At 37.2% G+C, this 14,466-nt stretch overlaps 1 protein-coding gene across 2 annotated transcripts in view; it reads right to left on the bottom strand.

Annotated features, from left to right (window-relative positions):
• Positions 1-14,466, bottom strand: part of NUBPL (nucleotide binding protein like) — a 237,614-nt gene that overhangs the window by 108,326 nt on the left and 114,822 nt on the right. For both annotated transcript variants that reach the window (XM_045288231.1, XM_045288232.1), the window contains exons 5-6: positions 13,006-13,045; positions 12,814-12,904 (exon numbers count right to left, since the gene is read on the bottom strand). In XM_045288231.1, coding sequence (XP_045144166.1) covers positions 12,814-12,904; positions 13,006-13,045 — 131 coding nt within the window. The remainder of the gene's footprint in view (positions 1-12,813; positions 12,905-13,005; positions 13,046-14,466) is intronic.

The following is a 14,466-nucleotide window of genomic DNA, read 5'->3' on the forward strand; positions in this document are numbered from 1 at the left end:
AAACTACTCAAAAGGCTTTGTAACATGCTATCACATAACTGCTATGCCCAAATAACATATTCTCAAAACTGAAAATAAATGCAACTGAGGTGAAATGAAATAAGGACATTTAAATTGCGAGTATCAGAATGAAGATAGTTACATTCTCTCAGATATGCCTTATACATTAGATGTCATTATCTATATCACAGAATATATGTTTAAATAACTATCTTATTATCTAGTATTACTATAATAGAAATACAACAAGTAGGCCGTCTCCCCAGAAAAAACAAAGGGTGGTGACTTGTGAGGTGGAGACTCAAAATACATCCCACTTAAATCCTGTAACAGAGGACTCCCTCCAAAATGGGATCATAACCTTAGGCATAAAGATTAAAATTTACAAAATATCTTAAAAGGGATCGCAGCTAGAAGAGCCATATTAATTAACTACATCTCATCTCCTTTCAACATAAGTAAGCCAAGCATGCCTTAGAAATGCCTGTATGCTTTGGCATCAATCTTCCCCTGGGTCTAGAAGTTTCTCAGCAGAAACACGAAATCTAAAGAACACGCCCAGCTCTTCTTTAGTGGTAGTAATGGCTCCCCCTTTCTGCTCACTCCTCTCTCCTTTTATCTCGTACAAAATATCAGGTCATGAGGTCTATCCCAGGAAAGCACCCCTTATATTTTCTGATCAGGACTATGACCTGGGTAACAGTATGGCACCCCTGTATTATCTAATCCACACAATTCTGTATAATTGGTAATGTTGTTACTCTTATTTTAGTAATGAAGAAACTGAAATGCAAAGAGAAAATAATATGACCAGGGTCCCACAAATAATCTCTCTGACTGCCATGGAGAGCTTTTAACTAATTATGCTGTACAACTGAAGTTTTAAAGTTTCAGTTTTTGAGTTGAAAAGATGGTCATTCAATAAGATCTCTGAGGTACTTAATGATACTAATGTCCTTTGTCGCTGGGCTGCATCTTTTGTGGTTTCAGTTGCAATAAATTGCCTGGGGGCTATATCTGCCCTCCTCTGGCTTTCCTTTCTGCCCCAGGCAGAGGTCAGACATGGCTCCACAATACCAGACTGAGTATATATTAAGCACTCCAAAAAGTAAGAAGTATCTAGGAATAATTATCTAATAAGACATTAATTCAAACCTATTTCATCTGAAGCTTTCTAGATCAGGGAACTAAATACGTCAGACTTAGGTTCTATCCAAATGTACTAACTATAAATGTCTAACATATTTATTTATATGGGCATATGTACCATTTTGAAATAAACACAAAAATGGAATAAACTTTTAAAATATTTTAATTAACCACGAATCATTTCATTTTGTGGATTTTTTATCAATACCATATGCTAACTATTATGTAAAATAAGTAATCCTTACACCTAAACATCTATGAGAGTAATTTAGCATAACATTATTCTTAGGTTATAAATGATCACCTAGCATTTTAAATTATTCTTTAATAATAAATGAAGCAAAGGAACCGATGGAGGCAAGGTTTATACTTTTCGACGTCACCATTTCCCTGGAATGTCACCACTGAAAGCATGACTAACGCCAGTGAGCAGACTGCTTACAAGTAACAGGGAGATGCTGATGGTCCTTGAAAGGACTGACATCAGGAGAGTGATGCTGTTGGAGGAGTAACCTAGGAGCCTCTGGGTAACTGATAAGGGGAAGAATGAGCTGATGAAAGGAGAGTCAAGGAGGAGAAGCAGGTTGCCATAACAGCTATGGTGTTCTGTCAACAATAAAAACCTAATCAAACAAAAAATGAAACAGGCAGAGCACCATGCAACCAGCAATAAATAATCACAACCAAAATAGTTACTGTACTTCATCCATGCTAAAACAGTAGAAAGTGAGATACACCATTATTTTATGGATCACAAAGCAAGGAAAAATACTAATAACTAAAACTGACACAATGCCAAGATGCTATTAATTATTAAACATCCTCCAATTTCAGAGATATTAAAATGTGAAAAAGATGTATCATCAAATCAGTAAAATATGGCTAAAGAGTAAAAAAGGGATAGTAATTCTATGAACTCTCTAGTAATAGCATAACTATCCTGATATCTTGCATTGGACATGTTCAACTCTTCCAAGAATTTGACTCACCAACAGGCTTCTGGCACCTGATTCTGAGCCCATAATCCTCTGCATCAGCCCTTACGAATTCAATAATGGTCACAGTTCTCAAAAGTTCTCCTAATGGCAAGTAATCTTATATTTATTGATTGTATTGATCTTTATTACCAAACCAAAAGCCACACTCACTGTGGCCAAATTGACCCCAATTCACAGCAACGTTACAGGACAGAAGAGATAGCTCCATAGGAGCTCCAAGACAAAGAACCTCATCTTCCCCTGGGAGCAACGAGAGGCCAAACTGCCAACCTGGGAATCAGCAGGCTAATGCTCAAGCTACAGTCCCAGCAGAGCTCCTGGGACCTTTATTGTTGTTAGGTTTCAACCCATAACAACCCTATGCACAACAGGACAAAACACTGCCCAATTTTGTGCCATCCTCACAATTGTTCTTATGCTCAAATCCATTGTTGCAGCAACTATGTCAGTCCATCTTGTTAAGGGACTTCTTCTTTCTTGCTGCCCTTCTATTTGACCCAGCATGATGCCCGTCTCCAGAAGACAAAGTCTTGCCAACCTTACCTCTAAGGAACACTCTGGCCATACTTTTTCCAAGACAGATCAGTTTGTCCTTTTAGCAGTCCATGGTACTTTAAATATTCTTCTCCAGCACCACAATTCAAATGCATCGATTCCTCTTTTGTCTTATTCAATGTCCAGTTTTCATATGCATATGAAGCGATGAAAAATACCATGGATTGGGTCAGGTGTACCTTAGTCCTCAAGCAACATCCTTGCCTCTTCAATACTGTAAAGAGGTCTTGTACAGCAGATTTACCTAAGCAACTTGTCTTTTTATCTTTTTGCTGCTGCTTCCATGGGCCTTGATTGTGGATCCAAGTATAACAAAGTTCTTGACAACTTCAATCTTTTCTCCATTTGTCAGGATGTTACCTATTGGTCGAGTTGTGAGGATTTGGGTCTTCTTTACATTGAGTTGTAATCCACACTGAAGGCTGCAATCCTTGATCTTCATCAGCAAGTGCTTCAAATCCTCCTCACTTTCAGCAAACAAGGTTGTGTCATCTGAATATTGCAGGTTGTTAATAAGTCTTCCTCCAATCCTGATTCCACATTCTTCTACATATAGTCCAGCTTCCGATTATTTGCTCCACATACAGACTGAATAAAATTGATGATAAGATAAAACCCTCACACATAACTTTCTTGCTTTTAGTCCACACAGTAATCCCTTGTTCTGTTTACACAACTGCCTCTTGATCCATGTATAAGTTCCACGTGAGCACGATGAAGTGTCCTGGAATTTCCATTCTTTTCAAGACTATCCATAGTTTGTTATGATCCACACTGTCGAATGCCTTCTTGATGCTGTTCGCTTCCATCAAGTCAGTTCTGACTCATAGTGATTCTATGAACAACAGAATAAAACACTGCCTGGTCTTGCACCATCCTCACCACTTCCTGTGCCTGAGCCCATTGTTGCAGCTACATTGGAAGCTATGTATAAGACTTTCAGTAGCTCCTTCCTCCAAAGTGGGCAGCTGATTCCGTCTTAGTAGTCAGCTCTTCGTCTGGAAGCTCCATTGAAACTTGCTCTCTTTGGGTGACTCCTGGCATTTGAAATACCAGTGCCATTGGGCCCAGCATCACAGCAGCACACAAGCCACCACAGTACAACAAACGGGCAGGTAAGTGCTGCAGGACCTTTCTTGAGGCTCTGTCATTATCACTGCAGAAGAGAAAGTCCTACCTTTTATAATTACTCTTATTCTACATTAGGTCCAAATCATTGTAGGTTATTCTTCAATCTCTGTGTCCACAAAGAAAAAGAGTTAAAATATTTAGGAACTCTTCTGGAGGTGTTCAAGATAGAAATGTCAGGGTTTGTAAACAAAACAAAAAAAAAGTAAAGGTTTGGCAATTAGCCGCCTTCTCAAAGGCAAATTATTCTAGGCCCCACTGGTTTTTGCTACAAAGGAACTGTGCCTGGCACTATTTTAACCCTTTTAATCACTCTACTTCACTGGATTGGCACCTTTTCCTATTAGCACTTCCTTGTGCTCTAATTTTGATAACTGGCCTTCAACTGAACGAGACAGTGGCATTTTATCAGTCCTCTTGTAAACAAGTTAGCAGCTTTCTGTAAGCTTCCCACTTCTATCAGGGCTATGGTTAGAGCCCTCCTTCAACTTGAACTCTTTTTAGTGGTTCTAAGATCTTTCTTTCTTTTTTTAAGATCTTTCTTTCATTGCTTCCATTGGCAGATTCACAAAGACGGAAATGAGAAGCATTTCTCTATTTCATAAGACACAGAAGAATACCTAGGCCCCTTGTTTTTATCAACAATGATGATAAATGTTGGTTTCGACTTTCTGGTACCTTTCTCTCCTTGCTCTCTCTTCTCTCTCTCTTTTGGTATTTCTTTTCCTGTTCTCTTTTCAGATTCAGGCCTGGAATTAAGCCACATGCTGTGTTTTCTACAAATTTTCCTCAATTCTTTATTAAGGTGCCAGGGAATCATAAATGATATCTGTTGTTCCATTCGATGTTTGAACTGAATAGTTAAATTATACACGGCAATTTTCCATTCGGAAAATAAAGAGCTCTGATCACCTATATCCCCTTGCTGAGAACAAAACGCTAATATGAAGGAACAGAACCAAGGGAAGTTCCCACCTCTCCCCTCAGGAAGCACATGAGTCAAGGGCAGCAGGTGAAGCTGGTAAACTGAGCACACAGATTAAATCAGTTCGAGTTCAGGTGAGCCAATGAGGGACTAAGAGCAAATTTTTCACTTAGGCAGAATGATCCATCTAAGGTAAACAAAGGTTTTGAACCAGCAAAGGCAAGATCAGAAAAGAGAAACCAAAGGCCTAACTGGAAAGTCACAGGGACAAAGACCACAGAACTAGATAGGGAAAGAAGTCGAGCCTTGCCCAAGGGAAAACCAAATTTGAAGAAATTGCTAGTAACATGTACCACGTGGAAGAAGGGATGCTGGCCTTCTATTTCCTGCCTTGAAAGTGGCCAGGGGATAGCAAGGTGCATGATTAAGGCATAAAAGCCTAAGGGAGGAATTCATGGCCAAAAAAACCATTAAGCGCTTTCATCTCCCAAAAGGTGCACCCTAGAAGACCAACCCCAGAAGTCAGGTTCGAAAATAAACTCTGTGAGGGAATACTACATAACAGTCTTACAATTACTCCAACCCCAAAGTAAACAAAACAGGAATATCAGTGAGTAACAACTAACAACAATTGCTCTCTTTTTGTAACATTTTGCTGTTTCATATTAGTTCTATAACTTCCCTGATGAATTCCTCATTTAAAAATGCAGGCCACTAAGTGTTTTCATCAATTAAAAAAATGCTTGTACACCTGTGTTCCCAAAGGTCAGAAAATCGCAGAATCATGAGGCAGTGACCTGAATTAAATTAGTCTTCAGTTTAATATCCTGTATCACTCACTAACAACCACCTGTACTTTCATTTCGTTAGCTGATGCCCAGTCTGTTCTGACACATACCAACCTTATGTATAAGGGAACAAAACACTGACAATCCTGCACAGTCCTTCCCATCGTGTCTATGTTGGCCCACTGTTATAGCCACTATGCCATTCCATCTCATTGAGGGTCTTCTTTTTCATTCTCCTCCTCCTCCAGATTGGCCCCTCCTAATAAGAGCCCAAAGTACTCGAAACAGTCTTGCCATTGTCATTTCTATGGAACACTCCGGCCATGCTTCTTCCCAAACGGATCTGTTCATTCTTCTGAAAGTCCATCAAATGGTCAATATTCCTTGCCAACAGTGTAATTCAAATGCATCAATTCCTCTTTCCCATTCTTTCTCTGAGTGGTCACTCAGGGAAATACAATATTCATCCTTGTTCTTTAAGTTCCAATTTTGAGCACCATGAAAAAACTGTATACAACACTTGGAAGTAATAATGATGTCTAATGTGTCTTAACTTCTTACTTAGGACTCAAGTCAAAAGTAAGTTGGTAACTAAAAACTTTTATTTTATAATTTTGAAGGCTGATACTGTGTCCTATACAATCTTGTTTCTCAGTATCCAGTCAATGTCCTAAACACAGCAAGTAGCCGATGAATGAATACCTCCTGTTGAAGAGGACAAAAATTTAAATGACATAAAAAGTAGAGTAACATCTAATGCCAGTTCATAAAATAATTGTTAAATGAATTAACAAATGCATGGCAATCACAAGCAACCACTACTAGACTAAGAAAACTAAGCTACTTATTAAATAATACTGACTCGCAGAAATAATTTCGAAGAACTAGGCTCTATCTATATTATACCTCTATTTCCTTGTTCATAAAAATTTCTGGTGGCACAGTGGGTTAAGCACTAGATTATTAACTGCAAGGTCAGAAGTTCAAATCTCCCACCTTCTCCTTTAGAGAAAGGTAAACCTGTATGCTCTTGTAAAGATTAACAGTCTCAGAAACTTTATAGCACAATTCTACTCAGTCCTACAGGGTAGCTAAAAGTAAGAATGACAGTGGGTCTGACTTCCTGGTTCACAATTTGGTCTGGTTGCTTGTTCACGAGGATAGCATTTTAAAAGAAAAAGGAGAACTTAAAAACAGGCTTAACATGCTCGATTCTAGCCTCAGATTAAACTCACAAAATATCCAAGAGGAGTCATTGAGCTCTATTATTAAAAAAAACAACGTTTCATGGTTAATGGGTTTGTTTTTAAGGAAAAATAGTATGTCATTAGTGCTTGAAAGACTACTACCCCACTCAACTGAACCAAAATTAATTAGTATTCTTCATTCCTTAATGCCTCATGGAAGGTTAATAAACCATTTTTAAATATGAGGACTGCTAAAGTACCTGATGGTAAAAGGGTAATGAATAAACAGGTCAGATGGTCAGCACTGACAAGAAAGCCATTCAAATGACTTCACCTATCATGCAGTCTGAGAACATTTTCCATGGGATATAATAAATCTATTTGGTATATTTAGATATGGCTAGCTTAATTAGCTTAAGAACATCATTTAATATTTTATCTCTTTGCTTGAGTGTCTGGCAGCCTCTACAATTTAATATATCATACTATAAATCTCAATGAGAAACAATTTATATTAGTTATATAATGTCAATAGGAGAGAGATGGATAATTTCTTTAGAAACTGTTCAAATTTTAAATGACTACAAAGAAGGTCATCTGAAATAATTTTCTCATATCTCCCTACAGCTTAGGAGTTCAGAAGTTCTCCAGATCTATTACGGCTACTAAATAATAAGAACTTAAGTATGATTCAGCTAAGTGTAGATTTGCTGCAACTACTAATATTTAAACTTTGAATTGTGTAACAGTTCACTTCAAAGTGGATTATAAGAGCCTGTTTAAAGTCTTCTGGTATAATAATATTTCATTATGTAAAATATTGCTTGAAGTCAAATAGGTGACATATTAGAAAATTTGTTTTTATTACAATAGTTGTATATTAGAATGATTCTGGATAATGAAATTTCACACATATTTATTTCCTCTGCACATTGGTCAATACCTAATAGACCTCTGTTATCACAAAAATTAATATAGAAAATAATTTAGTGGTTAATTGTGCATTAAACAATGGGAGAAATACACCTATTGTAGCTTCTTGTGTAATTATTTGTTATTCAAGAAACTACATATCAAACTCCTTTAACTCTTTACAAGAGAGGTGCTGAGGGACTTAAAGGGGGGGAAAATCTCATTTTATACAGGATTAAGAAAAGCTTAGACCACACTCAAAGGCAAAATTCTTTTGAAACCAAGGCTGAGAACATTCCTTATTCAAAAGAGAAATTCCATTGTCGGGGAAATCACTAATACCAACTATCAAGGGAAAATGCTCATTCCTATTGCAGGATCAGCTAAAGTGAAACTGCTTTTTTAGTTGCTAGGAAACAACCAACTCATTATATACCATTATCCGAACTCTAGAGCAGAAACCTGGCATCTGCTTCACATTTGGGGATACTGAAGATTGAACTAAAAGCACTGAAACTGCTACCCCAAATCCCCGTCTCCAGGGTTTACACTGTGGCCCAGCGGGTGCTGACATCAGGCTCGCCTTTGAAGTTTCTTTTCTATAATCCTTCTAATAACTAAAATTATTGTTTCCAATACCTCACATTTTTTAACTCAAAGACTCCAAGAAAAGTCTTCTTAATTTAAGTCACACTGGTTATATCTACTATGCTGACCGCAACTTGATGTGTGCGTGTGTGTCTGCATGGTGCGGGGAGGCGGGTGGGGGGCTACTCAGAAATCTTAAAAAAAAATTACAGATATATTAAAAACTATTAGTCATCAAATGAAAGATATTAGGTACTTATGACTTTAATTAAAGTCAAAATGAAAAGTAAATGGAAATGGCTTCAAATATCAGGAGACTTAGAAGGAAGACAGACCATTAAATCTAGTACTCTAGTCAAAATAACATTCTAGAATTTATTTGCCTAGTTTTCCTAACTAATCCTAAAGATTAATTTATTTTTATGGCCTGGCATGCTTTTTCACAATGCATCATCACAAAATTTATTCAAGAAAATATACTACAGTAATTCATCAATCTTTTCCTTTTGTCCTAACAGATGAAGTTGGAGGGAGATTGAGTGGAAGTATGTGAATAAACTACCAGTTATTGGCAAAGTGAAACCCAGAGACTGCTTATATACTGTTGCTTCCTAAGGAAAGAGCATTCATAGCAGCTACTCATAATAGCCCAAAATATCCATCAACAAAAGAATAAACAAACATTGGTTACATGCATGCAATGTAACAGTATTCATCAATGAAAACAATTCATCTAGTTATATTTACAACAACATGGATGAGTTTCAAAAATTTTAGGCTAAATGAAGAAGGACAACTAAAAAGGCTATATATATACATACATATATATACATATACAAAAGGACTTCAAAAGTCATGTGAGAGAATTCCATTATTTTCCCACAAACTTTTTGAAGTTATCTCCTATATGATTTCATTTATAGAACATACAAACAAACACTCTTTGGTGATCAAAATCACAATAATAAATACCCACGGGCTGAGTTCTGGCGGCACTGTGGGATAAGCACTGGACTGCTACACTCAAAGTGGGCAAGTCAACCTGCACTCCATGGGAAAAAGATGAGGCGACCTGCTGCTGTAGAGATTTACAGGCTCACGGGACCAAAAGACTCTCTGGAGTGGGGAGGAGATGAGTCACTCAGGGTGCAGTATAGCAATAATAAAACCCACAACCTTCCTCTAGTTCTTAAACGCTTCCTCCCCCCAACAACCATGACCCCAATTCTACCTTGCAAACCTGGTTAGACCAGAGGATGCTGCACAGCGGTACAGATGGGAACTGGGAACACAGGGAATCTAGGACAGATGAAGCCCTCAGGACCAGCGGTGACAGTGGCAATACAGGGAGGGAATGGGGGGTAGAAAGGGAGAATCGATCACAAGGATTTACATATAACCTCCTCTGTGGGGGATGGGCAACAGAAGGGTGGGTGAAGGGAGACGCCGGCAGTGTAAGATAAGATATAATAATAATTTACAAATTATTAAGGGTTCATGAGGGAGGGGGAGGGGGAGGGGAAAAAAGGAAAGTGAGCTAATTCCAGGAACCCAAGAGGAAAGCGAATTTTGAGAATGATGAGGGCAACAAATGTATACGTGTGCTTTACACAATTGATGTATGGATTGTGATGAGTTGTATGAGCCCCAATAAAATGATTTTTTTTAAAAAGACTCTCAGAAAAGGTTCTCAGAATTCACTTACATGGACATCAGTGCACAAAGCACTTAAAGAACAAGTAAATCTTGTTCACTGCTTTTTCCTCACATAGGCATAAGGGGAAAAGCTTTAAGGGGCTTATTAAAATGAAGATTCATAACCTTTATAATACTTCACGACCATAAAAAAGTCTCCGAAACCCTACACAGGATCACCATGGATCAGAATCAAATAGATGGCAGTGGGTATGGCGGGGGGAAGAGGGTGTTGAAGAGACAGGAGTTTATGGAACTTTCTAGGGGAATGGAAATGTTCTCTATCTTAATTAGTGGTGCGCATATATACACATATCTAATCATTGAATTATATGGGAGGGTAAGTCCAAAAGTATTACTATTAGCATTCCTGCTAATTAACATATGCACAGGTTTATTCCAAACAAAACGTGTTTAGACATATCCTACAAGCAGTAGATGATTGCATACAAGTTCTCTCAGCAACTTGTCTTAATCTCTTTAAGTTGTCTACAAAACAAAAGGTTCAATAAAAGCAGTGGTTCCCAAGGGGATCTGCTGGGCCAGTTAAATTCAAAGCAGACATGAGTTGAGAAGGCTACAGTGAATATTTTGGGGGATCTCCAATGGGTCATATTAATGGATTTTTTCAAAGCACACTGGGAAATCCTATTGAAAAGAAGGTTTGAAAAATCAAAAACTACAGTGGTTAGAAAAAGGCCAGCGAAGGGATGATTCTCATCACAAAGCACCTGCTTATCTGTAAGGGTAGCCAGGGTTGTTCTGTAAGAATTTCATGGGGAAAGCTTACCCCATCTACCCAATAGCCCTGATCTTGCCCTTTTAGATTTTTCCATTGCCTAAATTAAAAGATCATTCCAAAGAAACACAATGTGGGTTGCTCATGAAGGCTAAAAATGCTATCTTGCAGTGTAAAGCAGAGTGCAGGAGTCTTCATAAAAGGGTTAGGGAGATGGAAACACCACCTTCAGAAATGTATAGTTATAGATAGAGGATTTCTAAAAACAGCAACTTTACATGGTGATATTTTATCTAATAAAGGCCCCTATGATTTTGCTACAATATTTTTTTATTTACTCTGATATTTAAGATCAGTACATTCTACTCTGTGTGCAATTTCAACTCAATAAAACATTGTTAGAGGAAAAAAATGTCAACTACATTTCCAGTCCAACATGGCAGACTGACCACAAATATTCATCTCTCCCAAAAACAGTTACTGGGAATGGACATGAATGACTTCTGGACTGGTACTTTTCTATTTTCTCGACCTAAGTAAGGGCTGTACAACTGTTTCAGCTGTAAAATTTGGACAACTCAATTACCAGGTACACTTATGATAGGTACATTTTTCTTTATATATGCTATATTCTATCTTTTTAATCACTTAGTGAATTAGGTACCCGTTAAAGTGTACTGGTGTATAGAGCTTCTTCCCAGCTTCTTCACCTGTCAAAGTATGTCATAGTCCATAGCTTTTCACTCCCCTCTAAAATGTACAGACCACCCCCCAAAAAAATTACTTTTCAAAAGCTTGTACAGTAAATAAGCAGTCTACTCGCTACGCTTGAAGTACCCCAATAAATTGATCCATCTTTCCATCACATCTTTCCATCTACTATTTCCTAGCATGCCTGCTGAAAACATGCATTTCATGCTATCCTTAGCACTTTTCATAGTAAACGGTGACTCTCACATGACTTACGTGTCAGAGCTCATTATATCCTATCTCCAAACGAGGTGCCCTGCTAGACTCCCAGATTCCCCAAACATTTTTTTGAGTGAAGCCTTTAATAAAGGTTGCAAAGAACAAAGGATAAAATCAGATTACAGAGACGTGGAGAGCCTGGGTGAATTAAAAAATCAAAATTTTATAAATGTAGGCAATTAACACAATTATCCTATATTCTTCATGGTATTTAGCTAGAGTAAGGAGAAGGCTGGACTGAACCAGACAAATAAAGGTCAGGGTCACAAATAACCAACTGTAAGATTTAGGCGCAAAAAGGAAGAAATGTAATTAATAGCTTTAAATGGCTAGGAGAACAGATCAGAGCAGCAGAATTGGAAGAATAACAAGATGTTATGGTCACAATAGAAGAGCTTCAGAGTTTAAGACATATTTTATTTGCTTACTTATACATCTGAAAATATGAATATCTACCATTAGAATTGCTCAGCTACAGCATGCGACCTAACACAGAATAGGATCTGAATAAATAAGGGGTAGCTGTAAGTTGGGGGAGAAAATGTGAATTACTTTTAATATTTACCCATTTAACATAATTACAAACTCATATCTACTGAGGAAAAAAAAGTATCCACGCAAACGAGAACTAACATATGTTTGTAGATTATCTAATCCAATCCTCTCTTCATTCTTAATGATAAATTAAAATTGTTTTGACAAATATTATATATGCAATTATATAACCATGTGTATTCTGAGGAAACAAAAATTTCATTTTGTTCTGAAGTCATTTTAATTCAAGTAGTCATGATTTATATATTTATCTTCTTCATTTGGGGGGTTGCTGCATGGCCCTTATCATTCAAAATTACCAAAATATGATTAACCATAAGTCTGTAGGAGTCAGATTACATATAAAATAGATTTTCCCTTCTTAATGCTGACTCAATAAAGCAACAACACAATTTTCTTGAAAAAGACATTAAGATTTTCAGGACTCATAAGCAATGGGAAAGTGTAAATCATGTAAAAGTAAAATTTGGTCTTGGCACCAAGTGACACATCCACTCAGTCTATCCAATTGGATTCCTTTGTCAAACACCTTAAATCTGACTGAAAATTTTAATAGTTTCCCAATCAACAAATGCATAACCATAGCTTTGCCAACAATACGAAATACTGAATGCCATTGTCCTACCTGTCTCAACAGCTTTTCAATGGCTGACATCACCAGGAGGCCTCTCCAGACAACTGGTGCAGTCTCTCCAACCAGGAAGCCCATGGACATACTGGAACAGCAACCCCACATACAGGAGTCAATCATATTCCAAAATGTAAACAACAAACAAAAACTCTAAAAAATAACTTTAAGTAACAAAGATATGCTCACCAAGCAATACCATAATTCATGAGCGGCTTCATTAGGTTATCTGAAATTAGAACAAGAAAAAAAAAATGTATCTTTTAAAAGCGTAAAGTCATTAAACATAAACATAATGACTTGTTTTCTTTTCAAAGTGCCAAGCTGAAAAATGCAAGTAAGTTACTAGTATCAATGTTCTTTAACTCCCTAGCAATTCACGTCCATTGACAATAGTTTAAACATTGTAATAAGAATACTACTAGGAGTCTTTTTTTACTACTAAGATTCTTAATAAATAAAACAGCTAAAATAGTTTGGATATAGTTTTATTAATAAATGAATCCTCTACAAATTGAAAGAATTTTTAAAATATCCTCAGTAAGTAGTTTTGCCTAGTAAAAGCCTTTTAAACGTTTTGGCATTTCTAGCAATTTTATTCATATAAGTAAGTGTATAAGCTACTTAATATGTGCGTACATATATGAATGTAGCCATGTGCATGTGTACACACATGCACACCTACACAGATCTAGTCAGCATAATCCATTCACTCTACACTGGAGAATTATTGTGATCTTTTTTCTTTATTTTCCCTTTATCTTGATACACATACACAAAAAAACAGCTGCACTTTAATGATCAACAAATTTTTACCATATAACAATCTTTTGGTCTGTAATTATATATAGAAAACTATCTGTGTACCTACATCTCCACTCACTTTTGCTACCACATCCTGTACTTCTCACCACAACAACTACAAGAGAAACTCTCTTCATGTGTATAAGTTGGACCAGTTTGGGCTTTCAGAAGTTAACAAGAAAAATATTAAAAAGCAACCCAAACACAAAAACCAAACACACTGCCAAGTCAACTCTTCACACCTCTACATAGGGTTTTCCAAGGTATACATTTATTTATATTAATAAAATTTGTAGAAATGCCAAAAAGCTTAAAAGGCTTTCACTACACAAATTTATTTTATTTATGTTTTTTTACAAATTTACTTTATAGGAGCAGGTGGCCTGAGCCTTTTTCCTGGGTGGATTTGAATCACTGACAGAGCAGTTAGCAGTCCAGCACTATTCGACTCCAAATCTACCTGAACCTTTTATTTTAGCTTAAGCATATCAATGTACACTCATTCACTAAAACCTTATGAAAGGTTCACACATAGCCTTTTCAATGAGCAGGAAGCCAGTAAATACAATTCAATAACATATCTAAATAAGCCACATCTGTCTGGTTTATCTTAAGAACTCCGGTGGCTTAGCTGGTAACACAATGGGCTGCTAAACCTCAAGTCAGCAGCGCAAACCCACCAGCCGATCACTGGGAGAGTGACAGATCAGTTTGCTTCATCAAGATGTGCAGCCTCAAACCCCCGTGGAGCAGCTCTCCTCTGCCCGACAGAGTCACTGTAAGTCAGGACTCAGCCGCAGTCGGTGTGGGTGGTTTTTGTTTGCTTCCTTGCTTGCTTTCGTATTT

Source organism: Echinops telfairi, unplaced genomic scaffold (assembly GCF_000313985.2).
Source record: "Echinops telfairi isolate 266 unplaced genomic scaffold, ASM31398v2 ScPeMD7_18;HRSCAF=68, whole genome shotgun sequence".
Lineage (NCBI taxonomy): Eukaryota > Metazoa > Chordata > Mammalia > Afrosoricida > Tenrecidae > Echinops > Echinops telfairi.